At 39.6% G+C, this 24,229-nt stretch overlaps 2 protein-coding genes across 10 annotated transcripts in view; both read left to right on the top strand.

The window, feature by feature from the left end:
* Positions 1 to 13,012, top strand: part of PHLDB2 (pleckstrin homology like domain family B member 2) — an 88,763-nt gene extending 75,751 nt beyond the window's left edge. For all 8 annotated transcript variants that reach the window (XM_065643585.1, XM_065643595.1, XM_065643620.1 and 5 more), the window contains 6 exons: positions 809 to 1,016; positions 4,200 to 4,290; positions 4,738 to 4,884; positions 6,961 to 7,180; positions 10,273 to 10,358; positions 11,116 to 13,012. In XM_065643585.1, the coding sequence (XP_065499657.1) occupies positions 809 to 1,016; positions 4,200 to 4,290; positions 4,738 to 4,884; positions 6,961 to 7,180; positions 10,273 to 10,358; positions 11,116 to 11,256 (893 nt within the window). In that variant the 3' untranslated portion in view covers positions 11,257 to 13,012. The remainder of the gene's footprint in view (positions 1 to 808; positions 1,017 to 4,199; positions 4,291 to 4,737; positions 4,885 to 6,960; positions 7,181 to 10,272; positions 10,359 to 11,115) is intronic.
* Positions 13,013 to 14,303: 1,291 nt separating this feature from the next.
* Positions 14,304 to 23,711, top strand: ABHD10 (abhydrolase domain containing 10, depalmitoylase). Of its 2 annotated transcripts, none has more exons than XM_065646344.1 (5): positions 14,304 to 14,409; positions 18,084 to 18,267; positions 19,067 to 19,178; positions 20,108 to 20,245; positions 21,308 to 23,711. In XM_065646344.1, the coding sequence occupies exons 1-5, from the start codon at positions 14,307 to 14,309 to the stop codon at positions 21,647 to 21,649; spliced, it is 879 nt and encodes a 292-aa protein (XP_065502416.1). In that variant the 5' UTR covers positions 14,304 to 14,306; the 3' UTR covers positions 21,650 to 23,711. The 2 variants fall into 2 exon arrangements, with proteins under 2 accessions (XP_065502416.1, XP_065502408.1); XM_065646336.1 differs by having other exon boundaries at positions 14,304 to 14,607.
* Positions 23,712 to 24,229: the final 518 nt, after the last annotated feature.

Raw genomic sequence — 24,229 nt, 5'->3', positions numbered from 1 at the left:
ATACCACTGCATTTTTTTACAAAGAGCAGTGGAGACATGAGATAAAAATAATTCTGAATAAATATTTTTTTGAAGGAGATGTAGGCAAACAAAGTTCCCTGTGTTCAAGAAGGATGGCTTTTCAGAAGGATGATTTTGTGGAAAAATAACAGTGCAAAGAACTTAAATGTTGCATAAACCTTATTTTTCTTTGCAGTCATTGAGCTGTAGAGATCTGCTTCAACCATATAGGGTGAACTGCAGTTTCAAAACTCCATGAAAGTACTTCTACACTAATAACTATGATGATGTGACATGTGGCCTATATTATTTCAGCTGAAACTAAAAGTCCTGCTTGCAGTTACCAGAATGCAAAGTTCCCCAAACAGACAAAAAATAATCCACATAAAGTAAAATCAACCAAACAAGTACTCAAGACCATTGAATATCAGTACTTCTTTTTTTTCTTTAATGTAATCAGTGTCAGTTCTTCTAGATCTAGAATTTAGCTGCATTACTTTCCAGATTAGGCCTAATTCTAATTTTAAAATGAAAATTTAATTCATTCCAATTAATTTTCATAATACTATACATGAATACATACTGAAAATCAGCCATACTAATCTGTGCATATTTGTGTCCATCATAGATAAAACAGGTATTTAAAGGTTTTCAGTTATGATTAACTTGTGCAATTAACCATAATGTTGTGCCTTGGTCAGAGTGCAGTTAAGACTGAGATGATGTTCAGAATGCTTCTGCTCTTCACACATTATGTTCAGGTCACAAAATTTCTGTGTAAAAGCAATATTTTCTCTGTACTCTGTAGGGTATAACCATCAGCGGATCTGTGAAACCCAAAGGCAGAAGTCTCCTGAATTCTACAGCAGAACAGCATCTGAATCGAATGTGTATTTGAACAGTTTCCATTACCCAGATCGTAGTTACAAGGACCCTGCCTTTGATACATTGAGCTTAGACAGTTCTGACAGTATGGAGACAAGCATATCGGCATGCTCACCAGATAATATTTCCAGGTAAATCATCTTTCTTTCTGATGTTGTAATGGTCATAGGGTTGTAATGAAAAAAGAGAAGATGTACATGTTGATGCTACGGTAATGTGAATGGTGGTAACTGGTTAAGAAGATGTAAGATCATTAGACTGGCATAATATTTAGTATTTGTGTAGCCCTTTATCACCAGATTTAACTATCATCTCACCTGCTTATTTAAAGATGGAAAATAAAAATATGGAGAGGCTAAGTGATGATGTCGAAGGCCGCAGAAGAATCACTGTCAGTCCCAAACTGAAATTACAAAGTTGTAAATGCTCTTTCAGAGTGGGTCATACTTGAGATTCCTGCCCTGGTCACTACAGGGGAGGAATTTCCTGTGGCAGGAAATTTCTCGAAGACATCTGCTGGCCGTGAAGTACACTTATTCTGCAAGTCCAGCACATTAACTTACTGGAGCCTTATGCTGAAACACTTGAGGCTCTTCCAGTGGTCTCTTCTTTGCCCTTCTCTCTGCCTTTTCCAGGTCAGTAAAAACGAAGAGATGACACTGAAAGGCTCAGAGCCCTCGGCTGCTTTTCTTATCCTCAGAGGCTGTCAGCTCAGAAACCACTCCTCAGATAAAAGCAACATCAACGATCTGTGTTTAAAAGAAAAGTCCAGCTGAGTCTCAAAATTGCGTGCAAACAATTTTCTTCTGACAGTCTGTTTTTAATGGTGGTGCTTTCATTTCTGCTCACAGCCCTTTCCCAGCAGTTTCACAAGCATAAGTGAAGGCTGGTAACTAAGTACAATGTTGTCACGGGATTAAGAACCCCTTGTGAACAGGACAGCTTTTTTGGCTAGCATGTTGTGTTTTATTTGGGATCTGTTTCCTGTAACAGGGTATCAGCCCACTGATTTCCTCTTGTGCTCTATATCAGTGCAATGTTAAGGGTTTCAGAAAATACCAGTGGCACTCATTCTGCTGCCTGGTTATTTTTTTGTTGTTGGTTGGTTCTGGGTTGTGGTTTGGTTTTTGTTTGTTTGTTTTTGTTTGTTTTGATTTTGTTGTTTTGTTTTGTTTTTCCAAAGTAAAAACATCAGGACTCAGGTTTTGAGGATTTCTGTTTTAAATAGATACACAGTTGGCAAGTTTCTGACCGCTGGAGACAAGCTGGGAATTAACTCTGTCTCTGGAGTGATTTAACATGGCAGTGGTATGAAATCTGGCTCTCTCTGACTTGCTGTTCTGACCATTTTGGAGGAAGACGGCACGTGTCTGGGCTACCTTGGGGCCACCTCTTAAGTGGAATCTCCAGCCCAGATCGGGGGACCCCCAACGGCTGTTTAATTTCAGTGGTGCTGTTTGCCCTTCTGCCTCCCTCTGGCTCTTCTGCAGCTTCCAGCAAATGCTGGAAATAAACAAACAAATAAAAAAATCCCCAAACTTGAAAAGGACCCATTAGAACAGATCTTTCAGTTTCTCATAAGGCAAACTTTGGTGTGGGAAGAAAAGAGTGTGGGCTGATTTTGTTGGTAAAACTGGGAAGATAGGCAGTTAATTTTCCTTGACGAAACTGCTCTTATGCAAGCTTAACTCATATTGGTTTAGATGGTGTTCAAGATTCTTTCCTAGCCATATCAGTTTTTAAAGGAAAACAATTTATGATGCTTTGTTCTGACACATTTGAAATATCTAAGTTATATTTTACCTTGTATAAGCTGAGAGAGACTAGTTTGCTGGAAATGCATAAAATCTGTCTATGCTCAAAGTACAGAAGAAACACAACTGCTGTAGTCATTCATCAACTCACCAAATACTATTTATTCCAAGGTTTATTAGCAACTGATTTTTTTTCATGGCTGACGTTTCAGAGATTGTGATCTTCTGCTATTCATTAATTTCTGGGAGCAGGATAAGCAAATGAAGGATGAATGAATTTAAGCTGAAGTGTTAACTAGTTTAATATAGGAAAGTCTACAGAAATTAACTATCTTCCAGGTTGCTCAAATGACTTAATTTATGGCCCCATTGCTTTTACTGAAGTTTTTGGTCCAGATTCTCTTGGCCCATCAACTAACATTCTTTGGCCAAACTAGCCGTAGGCCTAGTTTTAGAAACAATAAGCTTTTAGAGTTCAGATAGATTTCAGATGGATTATACCTTGTCTGCAAGCTTGGGTTAAATGAGGTATGTTATTTTTAGATTGTATTGTATCCTCTCATTAAATTTATGCCCAGTACCAGACAGAGAAATGTCTTCTGAAGACTGTAACACTTCTGACAAAAATCCTGGTCTTAAAACCGTCAAAGGCGTGCTCAGAAAGCGAAGGATGTTGTTCTTACATTTTTCTTTTCCTTGCCCAGGACACCTATTTGGACTACTTCCATTTACCTGTGTCCCTTCACAGTTGGTCTGTACGCTATTAAGTAGCATGAACAAATCTGCCACCTGCCACCCACTTCCACTTGAGTGCTCAGATAGTGTTTTCAGTACAATCCCAAGTCAAGTTTCTCTCTGCCCTAAACATTTGAATCCATTCAATTTCCTCATGTTGTGCTTTGTCTAATGGCATTAATAATGGTGCTACAGTAATATTTAACATCAACTGTTTTTCTTGAACAGCATAAGATGAAAAATAAAACAGAGAGCACACCATGGAAATGCCACAGTTGAAATGGCTGTTAAATTGAGATGAAAAAAAGAAACTGTATTGGACAAAAGACACAAAAGAAAAAAGGACAGGCCAAGGTGATAGCTGTGTTGTGCTGCAGCAGGCTCTAGCACTCTGGTTACCCTTGTTGCTTTAACTAGTAGATCCTTCCTGACGCTGTTCTGTCACTGAACGGCCTTTATGCCATTACTCTTACTCCTCCTTAATTTTATCGAGCATTTCTTGATGATGAGCTCAGTGAGACACAAAACAGACCGTCTACAGCCAGAAAGACAGGTATATTCAGCTGGCTACTAATGCCATCTCTGAGGATTGGTAGTGTAACCACCTCCATCCATATTCTGTTATCTGGGAGAAGATGACACATCACAGGGGACTGACAAGGTGCATTTTTAGGCGCTCGAGTTAGTTTCGTTAGTGCCTACTGCACTGAATTGGACCCAGACCAGTATCAACTCCATTCTTAAACTGTCTAATGTTGGACTGTAAAATATATCTTTAAATACCAAGTATTCTTCTAAATAACTTTTTTTTGTGTGTGTGTGCAGTGCTAGCACTTCAAACGTTGCGAGAATAGAAGAAATGGAGAGACTTCTGAAACAAGCGCATGCTGAAAAGACTAGGCTGCTTGAGTCCAGGGTAAGCATAATTTTATGAGCAAACTAAAAGTGGGCATGTTAGTTAAATAATATCCTCCTAAATGCAACATCGGACCCTAAATAGTTTACACCTAATAAACACTTTAAAAATTACCTCTCTCCCCCTAGTTTGGTCTGGTTTCACCCTCATACTACGTTTTTGATCCCATATGGAATAGCTGCTATCTCAATGAGTAAGTTGATGGCAGAATCCCATCAGAAGCTAGGTCAGCATTGCTCCTATACCTGCTCGGAGAGCTGCTTAAGAAGAACCTTAATTTCTAGAGTGGTAATATTTGCAGTTCTGATTCCAATTATCAGTCCACTTTGCTGGATGTGTATCTCTGGCTACTTAAGAAGCAAAAATGGATTTAGTCCTAGCTAGAAATTACATTATCAGCTATAGTTTCATATATAATTGAAGTTCTGCATGTGCTGTGGTATTTAGGAACGGGAGATGGAAGCTAAAAAACGAGCTCTGGAAGAAGAAAAGCGCCGCAGAGAGCAACTAGAGAAAAGACTGGAAGAAGAAACTAGCCAGAGACAAAAATTAATTGAAAAGGAAGTAAAAATACGTGAGAAACAAAGAGCACAGGTGAGATGTGTTGACATGAAATGTTTTTTTAAGTGCAAAACTTCCCCTTGGTATACAGAAGGGAGTGTGCTTCTGCCAATGGTAAACACAACTGCTTTCAGTTGAACAGATTGATTTAGTATTTCTGAGGTGTAACTGTGCCGCTAAGAGTATGTTTGGGCTCTTGGAAGCTTAGATAGATGTCTGAGTATTCATCTAAAGCTAAATAATTGGCATATATATCTATTTAGTATCTTATATCTAAAGTATAAATATTAATCCTATAAAATTGGTTACTGAGCATAGGCAGAGCAGAATCTTTTAGCCTGGAGAACAGAAATTTGTGAGTGTGTTACTTTTATAAACCATTGCTGTTTTTCTTTCTTCTAGTGCATAAAATATCTTGGATTATGAATTGTCACTTCCAAATATTGGACTGTGGAATAAAAAAAAAAAAAGATGATAAATAAGTTTTTCTAGCTCCACATCTACTCTAGAGAGGAAATATTTTTTTTCCTAATGTTACTGGGACTATAGAATATGCAAAACATTATTTAACTAAAATACTGTTACCTCCTACATCTTCTTGCTTCTTTTTAGGATTTAGAGGTATCTTGAGCTTTATTTAAGCTTAGAGGTCTCACCTGTTGTTTATTCCACCACAACTAATGAGATCTACATGGTACAGCAAATAGACTAGGCAGTCATTTTATCATTAGTATAGTATAGCAATACAATATCTCCATCTTAATATATGTACCTGAGTGCAGAAGATTCTGTATAATATTTGAATATCTTTCTGCTTTTATCTGTGCTACCTTTACTAAATCTTTGTTTCATGATTTACCATTATAGTTTTTATGAACATTCCTACATAACTTGCCTTTCTAATTGATAACACTAAATTAGAAAATAGGACAACCCCAGAGAAACTTTAAACTGTTTGTGCTTATACATATCCATTCTCATTTTAAAATAAAATGTAATTGCCAAATGTTAAATTTTATTTATTTTTTTTTATTTATTTATTTTTTTTTTTTTTAGCATTTCCTGACACTTGGAAATGTGAACTAGGGGAAGGAACTCCACCTTTGCACTTGCCATAGCTGGTGGCAGCTTGTATCATACAGGACTGCATAATTTTCGAAGGGTGTTAAGAGCTCTTGCGGGCAACACAGCTCCCGTTGCACCAAGAGGTTCTTGAGAATGCAATGAAGGAAAGTCCCTTGGATTTGTGACTCACACTGGGAGTTAGCAGGCTAACTTTAGGCATGGAGCAGATTAGGTTTTCCAGCTCACTGACTTCTCTGGAGTTGGGGAGAGAGGGAGAGGATGCTCCTTTCACAGGTCACTCAGAGCACCTAAATTCACCTTCTCTTCTGAACCACTCTGTGATGTCACCTCTGTCTGCCTTGACTGCAGCAGGAGCCTTGGGAGACTTGTCTTCCATGTTTAAAATGGGAGGGGGTTGTGCACAGACCCTTCAGGCACAGAAACAAGCACGCTCCCTCAGCTGGCAGTGGTGCCAAATCGCTACCATCTCCTGCTCGTTCTCCCAACTGATGCTGTCCAGGCGTGATGCAGAGTCTCAAACTGTGACCAAGAATGGGGCACCGCATCCTGTGCTGCTTTGCTGCCTCTCGCAGAGGATGCGCTTCAGCTCTCTGCACCGTGTTGCCGATCCCGAAGTAGATGCCACATTTCATTCGTTCACAAGAGAAATAGTTTGCTTAACATCATGCAAATGAAGTTCTTAACACTCCATCTAAAGCAGCAACACATATTTATGTTTAATGTTTTCATTCTAAAACAACCTTTCTATGCTGTGGCCCCTGTTTTACCAGCTTATCAACTGATGATTTCAAGAAACTCCTATGCTCTAATCTGACTTTTATAAAGTTATCCAACACTTTGTAAAGTTCAAAGTTTTAAGGATTTTTCTTCTGAAGAAAATTAGGGCTGCAGCAAAAGCTTGCTATTTTTCTATATTCATTCTTGGAATCTGTGGGCAGTTTGCAGTTATGACCTTGCAGCAGAAAGACTGAAGGAGAAGTTAAGACTTGTGTTAAAAATAATATTTTCTTTTCTTTACTATAGGCCCGTCCCTTGACTCGCTATTTGCCCATTAGGAAGGAAGACTTTGATTTACGAAGTCACATTGAAACAGCTGGTCACAACATAGAGACCTGTTACCACGTCTCCCTCACAGAGAAGACCTGCCGAGGCTTTCTAATTAAAATGGGAGGAAAAATTAAAACATGGAAAAAACGATGGTTTGTTTTTGACAGAAACAAGAGAACTTTTTCTTATTATGCAGGTAGGTTGCAGAATCACTACTATGGTACCTCTGTCCCTCTATTTTTCTATCAACCTCAGCTGAGTTATGAACCTGTAAGGGAGTCCTGAATAAAACTTACATTTCCATTTCATCAGGTGTTTTACACAGACACTTAGAGCTTGTGCCATCTCTTCCATATAGTGTTCAATCCTAATGCCAGGTAAGGGAGAAAGGAGCATAACAGACAAAGGGAGAGATGTTGATAAGCAAGAGTTAAAAATGGAAGATCATCATTTTCCTAGTATGCAGAATAATGGCTCCACAAATACTTCCCCAATGACAGAATGATTTCTTGCGCCCTTCATACAAGAATATAATTTATTATACTTAACATGAAAATGAAATGGAATGCTTCTGCAGTCCTGTTGCTTGATGTCCTGAAAAGTCTTTCAGGAAATTAAATATACAGGAGTAGACTTTTTGAGTTTGCCATATTTTGAGAGCCTAACGAATTTAAAATGAAGAACATGCGGTACTCTAAAGAGTTTTATGTACACTAAGTGATGTTATACAATGTCTGGAGCCATTATAAGCATTATGTTAATTGGTTATCGTGGGGTAGATCCAGAAACTTTGAATTTTAGAACATGTGTCTCTCCAATTGATGTGCAAATATACACATGGTTTGACTTCGAAGTTTCAGAGGAAGCCAGAAAAATTACTTTGTGTTCTGAATATTTATTGTTAGGAGAGGCCAGACAGGGCCATACATAGGATGGTCATTGCTAAGAAGCAGAAGAAAAAACCAAAAAACACCCAGACAGTTCAGTTTCCTTTTATGACATTACTGCTTTCCAGCAACTCATAAGGAACTTAAAATTGATGGGGGGGTTATGCATCACTCAGTCCATCTTTGTAAGACACATATTTGAATTCATTACATTCATTCCTTACATACCTACTAAATATTTCTTACTAGTTCACAGTGATACTGTGAAGAATGTCACACTTTCTTCTGTTTTGTTCTTAACATCTGGTTTATTGGTTAACAAGGCCTGTAACATACAGTAGTGTTCCATCTGGTACTGATTTTTTTTTTTCTTTTTAGTAGTTATGCTAATAGTTAACTGTTTTGGTTTTGAGTGCAGTACAGTTGCCATAATGCAATTTCAATTAACAAAGAAAACTTTTCAAAATGTCTCAAGGATGCCAGCCAACAATCATAAGTTTCATGAGGATTCTGTACCAGCTGCACAAAAATGCAGCTGCTTCTATAAGTGAGGATCCGTCTAGATCTTTAAACATATAGACAACTTCCAAAATAAATATTGATGCTGCAAATTCGCAGGAATTGAACTCTAAGTGAATATATACTGGTGTATTGTTTTAGTTCTTCAAGTGTACTGAACAAAGAATTTACCCTAAAGTCTGACAATTTAGTGCAGTGACTGAAGTGTGTGCGCTTTCTGACCTGAAGCCGTGGGGAGCTCTACAAAGGCTGTTGCGATGGGAGCTTGTGTTTGTCTGAAATGCTCTTGTAAGCAAGACCTCAGGTAGGGCTTTACAGGAGAGTTGATCACTGTTTGCTTATACTGCACAGACAGCATAAGTTGTGTAGTATTGCATTTAGCATAGTATAACGTGTGCTATAATATTGGAATCTTGTACCTCAGTACTTGTACTGGTCCCCTGGGGGCTGGCAGGGAGATTCCCAACACTATATGGTTTGGTCTCTGGGATGTCTTTTTGCCGTCATATGGAAGCTTTCGAAACTGCCTGCAGCTACCGACAGGATGTAAACTGACTTTCGTGAGTGTTCAGAATGACAGCAGAATCTCTCATGGGACTGATAAAGATGTTCTGCATGACTGTTCACTGTTAAGGTGATAGTAACTTGGGGTCACAAGGCATTATATTCCTCTAATAGAAAACTAATGAGAGTGGAAGGAAGTTTGCCCTTCAGCGTCACATGCAGTCATGATGCTTCTTAACACCCTCTGGGATTATTTAACAATTTCTCTTCCACTACAGGAAAAGGGAGGGTACTGTAGATGCTTATCTGCCCTGTATCTTTTCCTTGTGAAACATTATGGTTGTGACTCTTAAGATGTTAAGTTCAGAGTCTTGTATTCTCCTTTCCCAAATGATTCACTAGCTAATGCAGGGACAGAAGGCAATATCAGATGTCTAAAATAGTTTAGAATTGACTCCCTTAAAGTGTCCGCTTCTTTCCATTGCCTTTAAAGTGAGATTAAGTCAGCTGTGTCTCCGTCGTAGATATCAAAACTTAAGTGAGAAGACTCCCACCCTGTATTTCAGCTTTGTTGCAGTGGGATGTTGGTGCCAGAAAAACTGTACAGCTGGATAACAACCTGCTCCTTGTGAGCAGCCTCCCTGCAGTAGCTGGCCATGCTGGTGTTCTGATGCAAGTGGGGAGTTCCCTTTCACAGCAGGGGCAAACTGCATCTAATTCATTTGGCTTTTACCTTGGGTGTCAGAGTAGGAGACAATTATGATGCTGCTGCTGGTGCTCAGGAACTTTTAACCCCCCTATAAACCTTTCCATGTGTCAGAGCTCATAGAAGCTTGCCTAAAATCTGCTACCCTCACATTTGAGTAATAAATATCAGCTTGAGACTGATTATAAATGGGAACAGCCATTTTTCTAAATAAGCACAAGCATAAATTATGTTCTAATGTAAAGCTCTTGCTATCAAATTTTATTTTAAATTTGCTTATCATAACAGTTTTTCTTTGAAGGCAAACTGTAGGTCTTTCCTGTGAGCTATATGAAGTCTGGCTGGAATTGGAAGACTGGATGTATCTCAGAGACATCTGTCCTTCTGTTGGCCAATATCGGCCATAATGTTCAGACACTTCAGTGAAGGCAGTGACTTGCAAATAGATTAGGAAATTGCAAAAGCTTTATTTCCATGGAAACAAGGTGGGAAAGAAAATAACAAACCGGACTAACTAGTAAGAAAGGTTGAAGGTTTCTATGGGATTTCATAAGCAGAAATGTTAATCTGGTTACTTATCAGCTGAACATATATGAAAATGCTAATTAAGCTTGTGCTTCTTGAAGTACATTTCATTTTAGTTATCAAGTAATTTTCTCTTTTCTGTTTTAGACAAACACGAAACTAAGTTAAAAGGCGTAATATATTTTCAAGCTATTGAAGAAGTCTATTATGATCACCTAAAGAATGCATATAAGGTAAACTTCATTATTGTTGTTCTGTGTATTATATAACAGTACCCAAAGCATGGTAGCTGCTCTAAAGTCAAAGGGAGAGCTGACTATTAGGAGAAAAACAAACAAAAAACCCAACTACAACACCACCAACAAAGCATAAAAGCCTGGAGTAGAGGAAAAGGAAGATGAAGCCAGATCAGTGATTAGCGCTGGGGTTTTTTATACTGATGAAAGCAGAGGCAAGCATGTCTACCTGCCAAGTGGGATTTGCTGCAGGGAATTCCTTAGTCCTGTGGCGAGATCTCTGAAGCCAGTGGCTTTAGCAAATCAAGGGATGGCTGTACGCAGCTGTCACAGGGAGGGAGTTAACTGGTGCCCGCAGCTCATGGCACCCCCTGCCTCTCATCTGTAATTTAAATGAGCTGCGAACAAACTGAATATATCCTTGGCAGGTGGATTTGTGAAAGCCAAGGTGGTTTTGACCACTGGACACAGCAGGGGGGTAAGTTTTCTGGGCACGAAACAACAGTTTGGAGCCCTGCGCTACTGTGTAATAGTCTAGTAGAAGTATGTTGTGAAAAGTGTTTATGGTGGATACAGACACTTTAAACACACCTCTGCTTCCAGTGCTGCAGTGTAGGATGCAGTGGTACAGCATTTGGCATTTATTTTTCTCCTTCACCCCATCGTAAATCTCCCCGTAAGTAATTTCATTTGTGCTACCAATAAATGGCTTTACTTCCCTTCTTTTGATATCCTGCTTCCTGATTTATTTCAGAGTCCCAACCCATTGCTCACTTTCAGCGTTAAGACACATGACCGGATATACTACATGGTGGCTCCTTCGCCAGAAGCCATGAGGATATGGATGGATGTCATTGTCACAGGCGCAGAAGGCTACACCCATTTCATGTTATAATAAAAGGGGGCAAGAGGGCAAACTGCAATAACGTAACAGATTAAGTTAGCCATATGTAGTGAAATCTCAAAAGCCAGTGAATACTCAGAAATATCCTCCTTATGATGTGCACCCAAAACCTCGGAATGAGATAGTTTTACAAATGCATTGAAAAGGGGGGCTTGTTACTTGTTTTAGTTGGTATTTATAGGAATGAAAGAGCTAAAGCTGTTGAGAGAATCATAGTGCTCCAAAATGGATAATCAGGCAATTAAAATTACAGCATCTTGAGTCAATTATAATTTTCTACAAATTCTCTTATATGGAGAATGTCTTCAAAGTCATACTGAACAGTTTACAAATGTGTGTGTTCTCAACAGTATGCAAAACTTCTAGTAATGGAACAAAAAGGTGTAATAAGCATATATTTTAATATGCAGCATTTGGCATTTATAGATGATTAGGTGACTTTTAAAAACTTTTAGTGAAGTATTTTATAAGAATATAAACAACAAAGCAACCCTAAGGTACACACAGTTCTTGCCTTAGTAGTCAAGTATTACAACAGAGCCAAAGACTTACACGATTCCCTTATCATAATGTTTTCATATTGTTAGTTGTACCTAACTTTCTGTAAGGGGACAGTGCCAAACTCTTGAAGACTTTTAATGTAATTAAATTGTTACGATATTCTGTGTGTTCAAACACTCAGTGACACCAACTGCATGTTTAAAGTTTGAATCAACAGAAAAAGAGACACTCAACAGAAAAAGAGAAGGATAGCTTTATAGAGATGCATTTTTCCACAGGGATATGAAAATACATCTATTAAATTCCTCATAAGGAGAGCTTTTTTTAATCTTCCCTGTTGAACAGAATGAGCTGATACTAGGCCTTACAGCAATTTTCTGTAGTAAGATCCCAGCATGGTTCTGACCTTACTCTGAGCCAAGTGAATGCTCTCCTGAAACCTCTTAAACGTCAGTCCCCTTGAAGCCAGCATCAAAATCTCTACCTATGCCAAGATTTCAGGCCCAGAGAGTTTTTTTGAAGTGCGTATCTGCACAGAATAATGCTGTCAAAGAAAAGGAGACAAGTTCTAAGTATTTACACTAAGCACTGTATGAATAAGAAACGCTGAAAATTTTAAGTGGCAGAGACTAAGATTCCTAAAGCAACAAAAATACTGAGAGTGCAGTGGTCTCCCATTTTAAAATGACTCCCAAGCCCTTGAGTAATATTGCAAAAACACAAATTATTTAATTGAACTGAACCTCAAAAGAGTATCTTATAATATGACTTTAAAGAGGTTCTATTACAGTATTCAAAACTTATGTGCTATGTGGTTTGTGTAATAGAAGAAAGCACATTAGCCTTTCTTTTTTCTTGATGACAAGTTAATGGCTTTTGATGGAACAGATAAACTGAGAGCAAGATAGAATTATGTTGGCAGAATAATTTTGTTACTTTTTTTTAAACCCTGTATATGTAATGGACAAGTTGAATTTTTTTGTGGTGTACACAGGTGGTATGGTTGCTCTAGCAGGACAAACATCAGTTTTGACTTGAGTCGTGAAATAAGGGACTGTTACCGCAAGATAGTTGTTATAATCTGTGCAGATCACATCTTGTAATCTAATGATTTAAAACACTATGAGAAATAAATTGCCTTGGTTTATATAATTATTATTTTCCCTGATGTATCTTGATTTTACTCCTAAGTATGGTTATAAAGGTTTTCTAATAATGATTTTTTTTGTATCCTGCATGATGCAATGAAGGCATTTCAATAAACATTTTTAAAAATACACTTGTTTTAAATATTCACTTGCTGCTTAATCTGGAGGAATTTCTGCTTGTCTTCTAAGTAGTTGTATACAGTTGTGCGTGCAATTTTGTATTTCTTAGTAATGCTTAATCTAACAATTCCACGTGTTTCCCCATAAAACAGTTAGAGAATCATAGAATTGTTTTGATTGGATAAGATCGTTAAGGTCATTGAGTATAACCATCAGCCTGGAACGGGCAAGTCCACCTCTAAGCCATGTCCCTAAGAACCTCAAGTACACATCTTCTAAACACCTCACAGAATCATAGAATAGTTTGGATTGGAAGGGACCTTCAAAGGTCATCTCGTCCAACCCCCGCCATGAGCAGGGACATCTTCAACTAGATCAGGTTGCTCAGAGCCCTGTCCAGCCTGGCCTGGAATGTCTCCAGGGATGGGGCATCTCCCACCTCTCTGGGCAACCTGCGCCAGGGTCTCACCACTCTCACTGTAAAAAATGTCTTCCTTGTCTCTAGTCTGAATCTATTCCTGGTTAAAAACCATTACCCCTTGTCCTATTGCAACAAGCCCTGCTAAAAAAGTCTGTCCCTATCTTTCTTATAAGCCCTCTTTAAGTTACTGAAAGGCCGCAATAAGGTCTCCCCAGAGCCTTCTCCAGGCTGAACAACCCCAACTCTCTCAGCCTGTCCTCACAGCAGAGCTGTTCCAGCCCTCTGATCATTTTTGCGGCCTCCTCTGGCCCCTCTCCACCAGGTCCATGTCTCTCCTGCACTGAGGGCTCCAGAGCTGGACACAGGACCCCAGGTGGGATCTCACCAGAGCAGAGGGGCGGAATCACCTCCTTTGACCTGCTGGCCACGCTCCTTGTGATGCAGCCCATGATACAGCTGGCCTTATGTGCATTACGTTAAAAATACATATATAACAGAATTTATACTTAGTAACAGTTTGTACCTATACATACATAGGCAACCTGGAGTAGCAGGGTTTCCAGACCGGGTCTTACCAGCCTTCCGGGAGCCTCCCCTCTCCGGAATACACGTGCACCCAGGGAAACGCTCATTAAGTGTTTCCATTGGCAAAAAACTTTGGTTTTTGACCCGGCAAATAAGCGCCCGGCACTAACCACACTGACCGAGTCCGCCCGCCCACCCTCAGCGCACCCACCAACCGCCGCCCCACGCGGCGGCGCATGCGCGCTCCCGGCCCCTCCCGCCCGCCGCGAGCGAGCGCCGGTCCCCGGGCAGGCGGGAGGCGGAGCGGCGCATGCGCGGCGGCGGCCATGGCGGGTGCGTGTGGCGGCTGGGCGCGGGGCGGCGGGCGCCGTGGCGCCTCGGCCGTGGCGGTGTTGCTGTCGCCGCTGCGGGCGGCCCTGGGGCTCCCGGGTAAGGAGAAAGGCCTGGGAGCACCTGCGCTGGCACCGCGGCGCTGCTCGTCCGCCGCCGGCCTGGGAGCCCGGGGGGACAATGGCGTGTCAGTCAGTCAGTCAGTGAGAGGGGAGAGGATCCGCGTCCGTGGCGGGCGTCTGCGCCGTGTGTGTCTGCGCCGCGTGTGTCTGTACCGTGTGTCCCGGCCGCGGGGAGGTGCGTTTGCCCCCCGCTCCGTGTTGTCGCTCGGGAAGGGCCCGGGCGCGTCCCCCGGTTGGGGGTGGGGATGTGACACTCCGCTCCTCGCCGCGGGACGGCGTGTCTGACCGGCCGCTCCTGCCCTGCCGAGCCCGCGGGGGCTGCGTCGGGCGGTGTGCGCGCCGCGGGGGCGGGTGCTGCGCAAACCTGCGGCTGCGGAGCAGCTGCTCCCCCGGCCGTGTTTAGGTGGCTGTGGGCGCCTCCCGCCGCCGCTGCTTCCGGAGGAGCTGGAAATGAGAGAAAATGGGACAGTTTGCTTGCTGGGATGCGAAACGTGCCTGCCTGTGCAGCTTCAGCAGGCACCTAAAAAGCTTTGCTGGCATCCACTTATACTAGCATCCGTTTGTGATCCTCTGCTCAGACACGTAGTGCCCCATCTTGCTGTTCCAGTCTCAGTGCATGTCTGACTTGCTGAGTTTATTCATTGCTTTAAATTTGAGAGGCAACAGTTCTTCTTGATGAGGTAATAAACCTCATCTGGGGTTGCTTGATGTGGAAGTGAGTAAAACCTACTTGCCACTAAAGGTACGTATTTTGTACCTGCATAAAAACCTGAATACAGGGGGGTTTTGTTGATGTTTTTTCTTTCCATGTGTTTGGAATGGCAATGTGCTCATTACAGCTAGTTATGGAGTGTGCTCTCAGGTGCCCTGAGACTGGGTTAAGCAGCAGTGGCCTTTTTTGCTACTGTAGCATGGCCAGTTGCATGAAATGAGGTGCAGACCACTTCGCGTCCGTTATCTACCAGGGCTGCGTTAATTTGCCGCTGCTGTTGGCAGCGTGCGGGTCACAGTACTGGAGCATTCCCAAGGTTGTTCAGAAGATTTCTTTGGCTTTGACATGTAGCACTGATCTCAACCGCAGTTCCTCTTGGTCATAACACAATTAAAATGCACAGTGGCTCTGACATGACAAAAATTCCATAGCATCAAGCAAGGGTCCTGTGGTCTTCTGTAGCTAGCTCCTTCTGTCTGTAACTTGCTTTTATAAATACCAGCTACTACCTTGCACCCTTCAGAAATGCTTCCCTGCTCTAACCAAGGTCTTCCACTGAAATCAGGAGGAGAAATTACTGGGTAGCTGCTCAGTTGTTGATGTTTTTGTCTGTCTAAAGGGAAGTCTGAGAGTGTGGCCCCAGTGAGCCGTGCCCTTGGATTGGCTGGGGTGGGTGCTTTAGGGTTTTGCATTATTTGGTTTAGGATTGCTGCTGGTGCACTTACAGTAACTTGATAAATGTGGAATACTGGTTTGTGGAGTAGCTTAGACAGTGGTTGTGTCTTGTAGCTGCAGTTTAAACCCTGCCCAGTATCGAAACAGTTTGAGGGCGACCCCAAAGTGCTGCAGGGTAGAAAACCAGTGATGTCAGAGATGGTCATCAGGGCCTAAGGGGGAGAAAAATACTTCTAATTATTTTTCGATCAACTTTAGCACTTCTTGGTGTATCTTCTCTGTTACTGGCAGGTGAAGAAGTGAGTGGCTTACTGATAGAGACACACACAAACCAAAACTCATAGTGTGGATATGTCTGAGTAAATCTACCTTTACTGCGGCATTTGTTCCCCTTTATAATAATTAATGTATCAATAAGAAAAAGAGCTGCCCCATTGTTTCATGCAAGATGTAATGGTTTTAATCAATAGTTCAAATGGTATGATTTCTGTTAGGAAAGTGCCGAATACTAACTGCAACCTGTGTCTGTTATGCATCCACATTTACTCATGCACATGCAAGTTTAAAAACAAATAAACAAAACCCCCAAGACTCCTTGAATGTTATCTCTGATAGTGAGAAAACAGAACTCAAAGCTGCAGAACAGTTAAGTGGCGTGATACTGTTGAGGCCTGTTTTTACAGTATTTATCCAGTTGTTGTGCCACTAAGAAGCCCTGTGTATTATTTGGGGTTTCATAGCTTTTGTAACCTGCTATTGTTTTACAGCTAATCTAATAATTAAGAGTGTCAAAGTCTTAAAAGTCTCGACCAAGCTTTCAGTTTAACAAATTATTTTGCTGAGTGGTCTAATAGAGTGGACTAAATCATTGTAACACCGCTTTGTGAATCATTTGCCCTCACCCACAGCAGAGGTACAATTGACTGCTAAACTTAGGTTGAATACTGTAGCAGCTATTGAGATTCAGCATAGTTATTCATTACTAAATGTTTCCTTTCTTACTCTTTCTTTCCTTGTGTGAAAGCAACTCAATTTTTTTTATGGTTATTAATGTGAATAACATATTCCAACCTAGGGCTTGCTTTCCAAATCTGTCTGGTTTGTTACCTTGAATTAAAATAACGTTAAGTTTATGCTGATAGGAAAATTTTTCTCTAATGTAATATGTTGCAGATGTCTTCGACAGAAGCTGCACTGAACGATCGTTCATTTTTTTAATATTTGCAAAATATTTATGTTTGCAAAGTGTTATTTCATTCTGGATAAGCAGAAAAATATGAGCAGTGGAATAATGTGACCTCTTCAGCAAGAATACACCAAACCATGTAATGGCACATCTGTGCCCTATTTGGAGATGCATAAGAAAATCATAGCTCTGCAGTGGTCAACTCTGTTTCTTCTTGTAGGTTGTGCTTAATGTATTGCTCTGTATTTACGGAGAGTGTAGCTTTACTTTATCTTCTGTGCTTCATATCTGAGAAACAGACTGATGCTAAGATAGCATAGTGTTAAAATTACTCTTTCTTTTTTCAGTGTTCCTGGCAATAGTCTTTAACTTAGGCAGAAATAGCTGTTGATGATATGATTAAAAAGGCTAGCTGTTATTTATTTTGTTTGGTTTTAAACAGTGCTATTTTTGTTTTATGTTCATCATGTTGAAAAAGTTAGTCACAAGATTCGTTCCCAGTTCCCACTTTTGAACTTCCCCATTGTACATCTCCTTCATAGATCTTGTGAATCTGGGGTTTTGATGCAGATGCAGTTTTTTTGTTCAGGTTTAATTTTAATCAAAAATTTGTCACCTCATGTGCTTGTAAACTTATCATTGCACAGAGTAATTTAGTCCCAAAATCATGGTTTTTTTGCAATTCACTCTGGAAAAAAAAGTCAAGCTAAGCAGATGAAAAATCTTCCCATTGCATGTAAAATGAGTAAATATATTCAAGATGGTATAAAACATGAGGACAAATGAAGTATAGGAAGTCTTAGCATTTGACTTCAGTCAACCACTTTGCTAATTGCTGAGTGAGCTCCTTACGTGGTTAGCATTTAACGGTTTGAGAATGAATCACAGGCAGTGTTCCCTTTCAGGGTGATCAATACTAGTTAATCATTAAAGAACATAGGAGATAGTTTTTTCTTTTTAGCCAAAGTATTTTATTTTCACATAATATGCCCATATTTCCTGAATCCTAGTTTTATAAAATATTAGTATTTCTTCCAAGGTTATCGTGATGATTGTGCTAAATAGCTCTTTTCATTAGTTTGCAGGCCAAAATCATCAGTCAGCTTTCTTACTCGACCAGATCGACCAAATCTTGCATATCATAGACTAAAGGGCAGGAATCCAGGGATTATTTTCCTTCCAGGCTTTAATTCAAATATGAATGGTCAGAAAGCAATGGCCCTTGAAGATTTCTGCAACTCTCTAGGTCATGCCTTCATCAGGTAAGTTCAGAGCATTGTTCTTGAGAAAATGGAACTGGTGTCATGGATTGGGAGAAGGGGTTTTAATGAAGATATTTAAACCTTTGCATTTGGATTGGAATGCATGCTGTGCTGAACACAAGCTAAGAAGTGACTTTCTTCCATTTAAAACGTGGGCTTTCTGTTTGTAGCGAGACTGAGGTAAATCAGGAGAATGTAATCTGAAAGGAATTCAGAATATTGTCTGATAAATTTCTGTTAGTCTAGCCAGTGCTGTGTGTTAAGGGTATAGGCACAAAAATGAAAAAGAAAGGACCTGGAGTTCAAATTTTTAAAGTTACCACTACAAGCATGCTTCTTAGCTGCCAAATCTTATTAAGCTGCCTGCTATCTTCTGCGGTTTTAGAGGAACGTGCACATGCTTGGTGGTGCTCTCCTTTGATAGATGAGGTTGAATGCTGAATTTCATAAGTCTTCATATTTGAGTATACAAAGAGAATCTGTACTTAAAATACCTTTAAAATTGAAGTACTTTGTGGGTTTTGTCTGCAAGGGCAATTTTTTGTCTGGGAAATATCCTGATAAATTTGGATATTGTTATATCAGATGATAAGAGAATGCTGCATCAGTTAGTTTCATATGTTGTGTTTAAAACTCTTTTCATGTGACTTTTGATGCTAGTGATGCGCAGGACCAAGTAAGAAAATATTCAGTGTGGTATCTTGTCACCTGTTTAATTTGATTAAACGGTAGTGTTTAGTTAGCTTCTATGTTGCTGTAGACAGTCTTATGACTTTCATTTTGATGGTTACTCTTTCAGATTTGATTACACAGGATGTGGAAGTTCAGAAGGTAAATTTGAGGAGTGCACAATTGGGAAGTGGAGAAAAGATGTTCTCTCTGTACTGGATGAACTTGCTGATGGACCACAGGTTATGTTTTATTTTTAAATATAGAATGCTTTTTGTTCTTGAGGTAGAACATTAATCAAAAATACGCCATAATAGCTCTGGGCAACAGTAGCTTCTATTTAACAATTGACACCTGCTCACTTTCAAGCTGAGTGATTTGAGAGGACATATTCATAAAACCTCTTTTGCAAGCAGATAGATCACAGATTCATGGAAAAACGAGTTTTGGCAGGAGCTCCTGGAGGTCATTTATTAGCATCTCCTGCTCAGAGCAAGGCTGTCATCCCAGGGAGTCTGAGAGAACCCCGTGATGGGGGCGCGCCTCACAGGGGACAGGGAACTGTTCCAGTGTGGCACAGCCCTCTTCATGGAAAATGTGTCACCATCCCATGCTGATGCATTAATTAAAGGATTTGCAGGAACGTTACAAGTTAAGATGCTCCATATGATAAAATAGTTTAAAAAAGAGCGTCAGCAGAAGCAGCATTTGACTTCTTCAGTTTCTTTAGAAGTGACTGTGAGAAACTTGTCATGCCCTGCAACCTGGAAATACATAGTATTATGTTTAAAACACTTGTATTATGATTTGCTTTTGTTGACATCTTTCACTCCAGTGAGCCTTTACCATGTGCATTTATTTTAAGAAGGAAACATAAAGTATGGATGTGATACTGAATTGTTTCAACTCTCGTTTTGTTTACAGTGTTTCAGTCTCAGACAGCAATAACCAGCCATGCCAAACAAAAAGAATAATAAAATACCAGATCCTGTGGTGCTTACTCAGGCAAAATTTCCACTGGAGGTGACAGCAGTTCTGCCTGGGTAAGGACAGCAGGATTATGCCCAAGGATTAAGTAGTTAAACAAAATGAAAACTGATACTTTGTAAAATAAGTTAAAAAAAATCAGCTGTTTCCCGTAAAATAGCATCTTATTTTTTCTCTTTTTCAGATTCTGGTGGGCTCCAGCATGGGTGGATGGCTGATGCTTCATGCTGCAATAGCACGCCCAGATAAAGTAGCTGCTCTAGTTGGAGTAGCTGCAGCAGCAGACCATCTTGTAACAACTTTTAAGAAGCTTCCCATTGAGGTAAATGTTTTTTTTGTGCAATCTAAAAATCCATCAAACATTTAAGAAATTCTGATGTTCCAACTGTATTTTTCCTGCAAGTCTTCCAGCAAGTTTTCTGTGTTTGTGGTAGAGGTAAGCTGAAAATTTACATTAATCTAGAAGTCTGCAAAAGACTGTACTTCTATTGTGAACATTACATAGAATGTGCTTGTATTACTGTGGCATATAGGACATGAAGTCAGATACCTGCTGTTCAGCAGTCCATTAGATTTCAGTGTTGAATATCTCATATTTGCATACAAATTGGATCCTTGTGCTTTCAAGGATGGAGAAGTAGCTGCTAAAATAATTGAGGTGACATTGGATGGGATCAGTCTGACACAGGTTGTGTGTGTAGAAAGGGAATTCTTCAGATTAGCGTGTTTGTAAAGACTGTAAGATTTAGGTGGTGGGAAGTGTGTTTCTGAGTTGCTTCTTTGATCATGCCCAATCTTCAGGCAAATAAATCAGGTGTTATAATGTGACAAATAAATATGGCGATAAATAACTCATACTTTAGAATAATTAAAATGTTTTCCTGTTTTGTTTTTTACTAAGGCACTTTGTAGTGTCAGTATTACTACTTAAGACTAAGGTAAGATTCTGGAAAAGCAGTATTTAGACATAGGTATTGTGGCAAAGACCAAAATGACCGATCACTGAAAAATTCCTTGTTCCTAGGACTGTCCTTGTTTGAGGTTCAGTGAACTGACTAAAGCCAAAGAGACTTACTGTTCATGGTGGCTGTACATCTTTTTCTTCCTGACAGATTCTGACTGAGAAACTTAATTGCACTGGTGTTTCCTATGTAGCTTAATTTGCAGCAGAGATGTGCAGAGTAACTTTTGTGACATGGTAGGGGGTTTGTCTTCTCAGATGCTGGAAGGCAAACAGGGCTATACCTTCTCTGCTAATAAAAATAAACCAAGTGAAATTTTATGCCTGGGGAAATTTTACTGCATTTAGAACAAAAATAAGTTGAGGCACTCTGAAGAACTTGAAACATCTGTTTTGTTTATTCTTTGCTCTCTTTTTTTATAGGCACAAAAAGAAATAGAAGAAAAAGGTGAATGGAAGTTTCCAACAAAGTATAATGAGGAAGGATATTACTCCTTGAGATATGACTTTATCAAAGAAGCAGAAAATCACTGTGTGCTAAATAGTCCTATTCCTATAACGTGTCCGATACGACTCATTCATGGCATGAAGGATGATGATGTCCCTTGGCAGATCTCTATGCAAGTTGCTGATCGTGTTTTGAGCAAAGATGTGGATGTGATCCTTCGCAAAACTGGCCAACATCGGATGAGTGAGAAGGAGGACACAAAACTCCTTGTGAATACCGTTGATGATTTAATTGACAAGCTGGCAACACTGGCATAAGCTGTGGAGTAGCCTAAGTGCAGGAACTCTACACCTGCCTCTTTTCCATGAGTAGCAGAAACCCTGTTCTTAAAAAGATGCTGCCAGGCCTGTAACTGTCACAGTAGGAACTGAGCTTTATCTGCTCTTTCCTTACCTCTCTTTCAGAAATACGGATATTTTATTAATGCTGCATTTGCACAGACAGTCCGAAGTGTGAAGGAGTGCTGCTGCTGTGTTCAGACCCTCTCCTTCACCACTTAAAGCTTTCTTTGCAAGTTTCCTACACTTTTGTACTGAAATGCTGATGCATTTTTGTTACTGTTGGCCTGTATGGTAAAAGTTTAATTTCCTATGTCTTTGACACCTTTTCAGTATTTTCCTTTTGCTGTAACATTCTTGCATCCTATGTCTGAAACCATGTGCACAATGCAAAATTCAACTGAAGTGTTTACTAACATCATTGTTAATTAGAAATAGTGAGTAACATGAGGTATAATAAACAGATTTCAGATAAATTATTATGTTGTTCTTAACTACTGTTAAAAAGTGGAAGGCACACCCTGATGTTGTGCTTGGGGTACTACACAAGGAAGAAGTTAAATTCTTAAGAACACAAGGCATTGAAGTGCAGATAGAGCTCTTTTATCTGTGCTTGTTGGTAGAGTTTATGTCCTCGTCTCCAGGCTGTCTTTTTGTAAGAGTTAATTGGTGGGTCTGCTATTAAGGGAACAACAATATAATTTTGGTGTAAACTGAAACTGGATCAATACAGTGACTCTTTTATAGTAACTTCTTTAAAGGGGGGAGTACAGCACCCCAGGGCATCTCTGCCTCTTTTCTGTGACTTGAGAACCGTAGATTAATAGAAATAGTGTCTTCTGGTGTTGGGAATTTGAGAAGCATGAGTGCAAGCCTGAAAACTCGAAACTTTATGGCTGGATCATTCTTCTAACGTAACTCCATAGAATTTAATAGTAAATGGATTTAATTGCAAATGTGACTATTGCCTGGATTTTGTCCAAAAATGTGGTGCCATTCACACACTTAGAGGGAGAGGCGAACTTAAGTGAGAGGCTGGAATTAGTTCAGGCTGCCCTTAATATGAAACGTCAGTCAAAAGGATATAGTTGTTTCTGACTTTATTATTTTAAGTAATAAATGGCATCGCTGTTGCTACCTTAAAAGACTTAAGCTCCTGGGGATAGAGTTATTTCTAGAGAGTTTGTCATTTTCAGTTTTAGCATTGTCAGTAGGAGTACACTGTGAGTAGAAGCTTGTTGTATAGAGCTTTACTGTAGAGGTAGTGGGTTTTAATTAAAAAACAAACAAAAACCAAATGAGCAAAAACCTAAAGCAAAAAACCAAAACCAATAACAAAACAAAAATACTCCTAAATTTCAGATGGGTTCCTGTGAAGTACAGTTTTATTTAGGCTTCAATACTGCAAAAACCAAGAAAATTTGTTGTAAAAAATTTGAGTTCTGATATAAAAGTAAAAAAGATGGCTCAAGTTTAGATGCAAAGCTTCTAGTTCAAGTCTACTAATTCCCTAACTCAATCTAGCTCAGGATACTTGTTTGAGGAATTACAACATTCTATGGAATCTTGTTTCCAAGTATTTCTGTTTCTGGAACAGACTTTTTTCTGTCTCTATGAATATGCGATTCATTACTTTATTAAGCTTTAAAACCTCTTGAATGTGTGTTTTAATGTTGAAAAAAATCAGCTCTGATAATTTATGCAAAGTGCTCAGCCACTTCCATTCCTGAAGGTTGAGCTATGTTCATGTTTATGTATTGTTAAAGAGTTGTTGTCTTTATCTGTTTTCATGTGACTTGCATCTGTTAAAACCTGAAAAAGACATTTTGTGTGGTTTAAAGACACAGTCAAATCAAAATTAAGTTACTTCAAATTTTTCTGCTCTTACCTTACCTAGGACATTTTTTTAATCCGCTTTTGTCATGTCTTAGATTGTTTTGTCTCTTAATGGAAGAAAAAGTTGAAAAAAAGAGTGCAGTAATTCCAAAGTAATTGATTTTAATTAAGACCCCAAATTACCTCTTGTGATAGATGTACTTTTTGTTCACACGTATTAAAGTTATTTCAGTAACTGAAAAGTTTTGAGCTATTTTTTTTTTTTCAGTTGGGAGTTATACCTATAAACATTCCATTAACTGTAATATTTCAGACATGGAGAAGTCTTTAGATGTCTGCATAAACTGTAGCTCTGTATTTCTCTTGAAAGAACTGCATTGTATTCATTCAAAGCTTCACCTTAGCCTTTATTAAATAATTGATATTTTATGGGTAAGGTATTTTTGTTATAATGCCTTAGAGCAAGATAGCTGAAAACAAATGCGAAGGGGAGCAGCTGTGTGAGCAATTTTCAAGGCTTTTTTTTTTTTTCTTGTTTGGTGCTGGTTTTGTTTTGTTATTTGTTTTCCCCATTCTGCTGTAGAACATCAGGTGGGAGAAGACAGCATAACAGGATTGACACAATTGTTGAGGATACAAAACTGCAGCATCAGTTGCTCGAGCCACAGCATTACTGAAACTTAATCCTAGGGACGTTCTTTTTTTATTTGTGTGCGCCACTTG

Source organism: Caloenas nicobarica, chromosome 1 (genome assembly GCF_036013445.1).
Source record: "Caloenas nicobarica isolate bCalNic1 chromosome 1, bCalNic1.hap1, whole genome shotgun sequence".
Taxonomy (NCBI): Eukaryota; Metazoa; Chordata; class Aves; order Columbiformes; family Columbidae; genus Caloenas; species Caloenas nicobarica.
Note: the sequence above shows the minus strand (reverse complement) of the source record. Positions and strands in the feature narration are given on the sequence as shown.

Coding starts and splice junctions, on each gene's coding strand:
- ABHD10 (XM_065646336.1), top strand. CDS start 14,307: ATGGCGGGTGCGTGTGGCGGCTGGGCGCGGGGCGGCGGGCGCCGTGGC. Junction 14,608..18,083: donor TGTGTCCCGGCCGCGGGGAG/GTGCGTTTGCCC, acceptor TCTTTTCATTAG/TTTGCAGGCCAAAATCATCA. Junction 20,246..21,307: donor TTAAGAAGCTTCCCATTGAG/GTAAATGTTTTT, acceptor CTTTTTTTATAG/GCACAAAAAGAAATAGAAGA.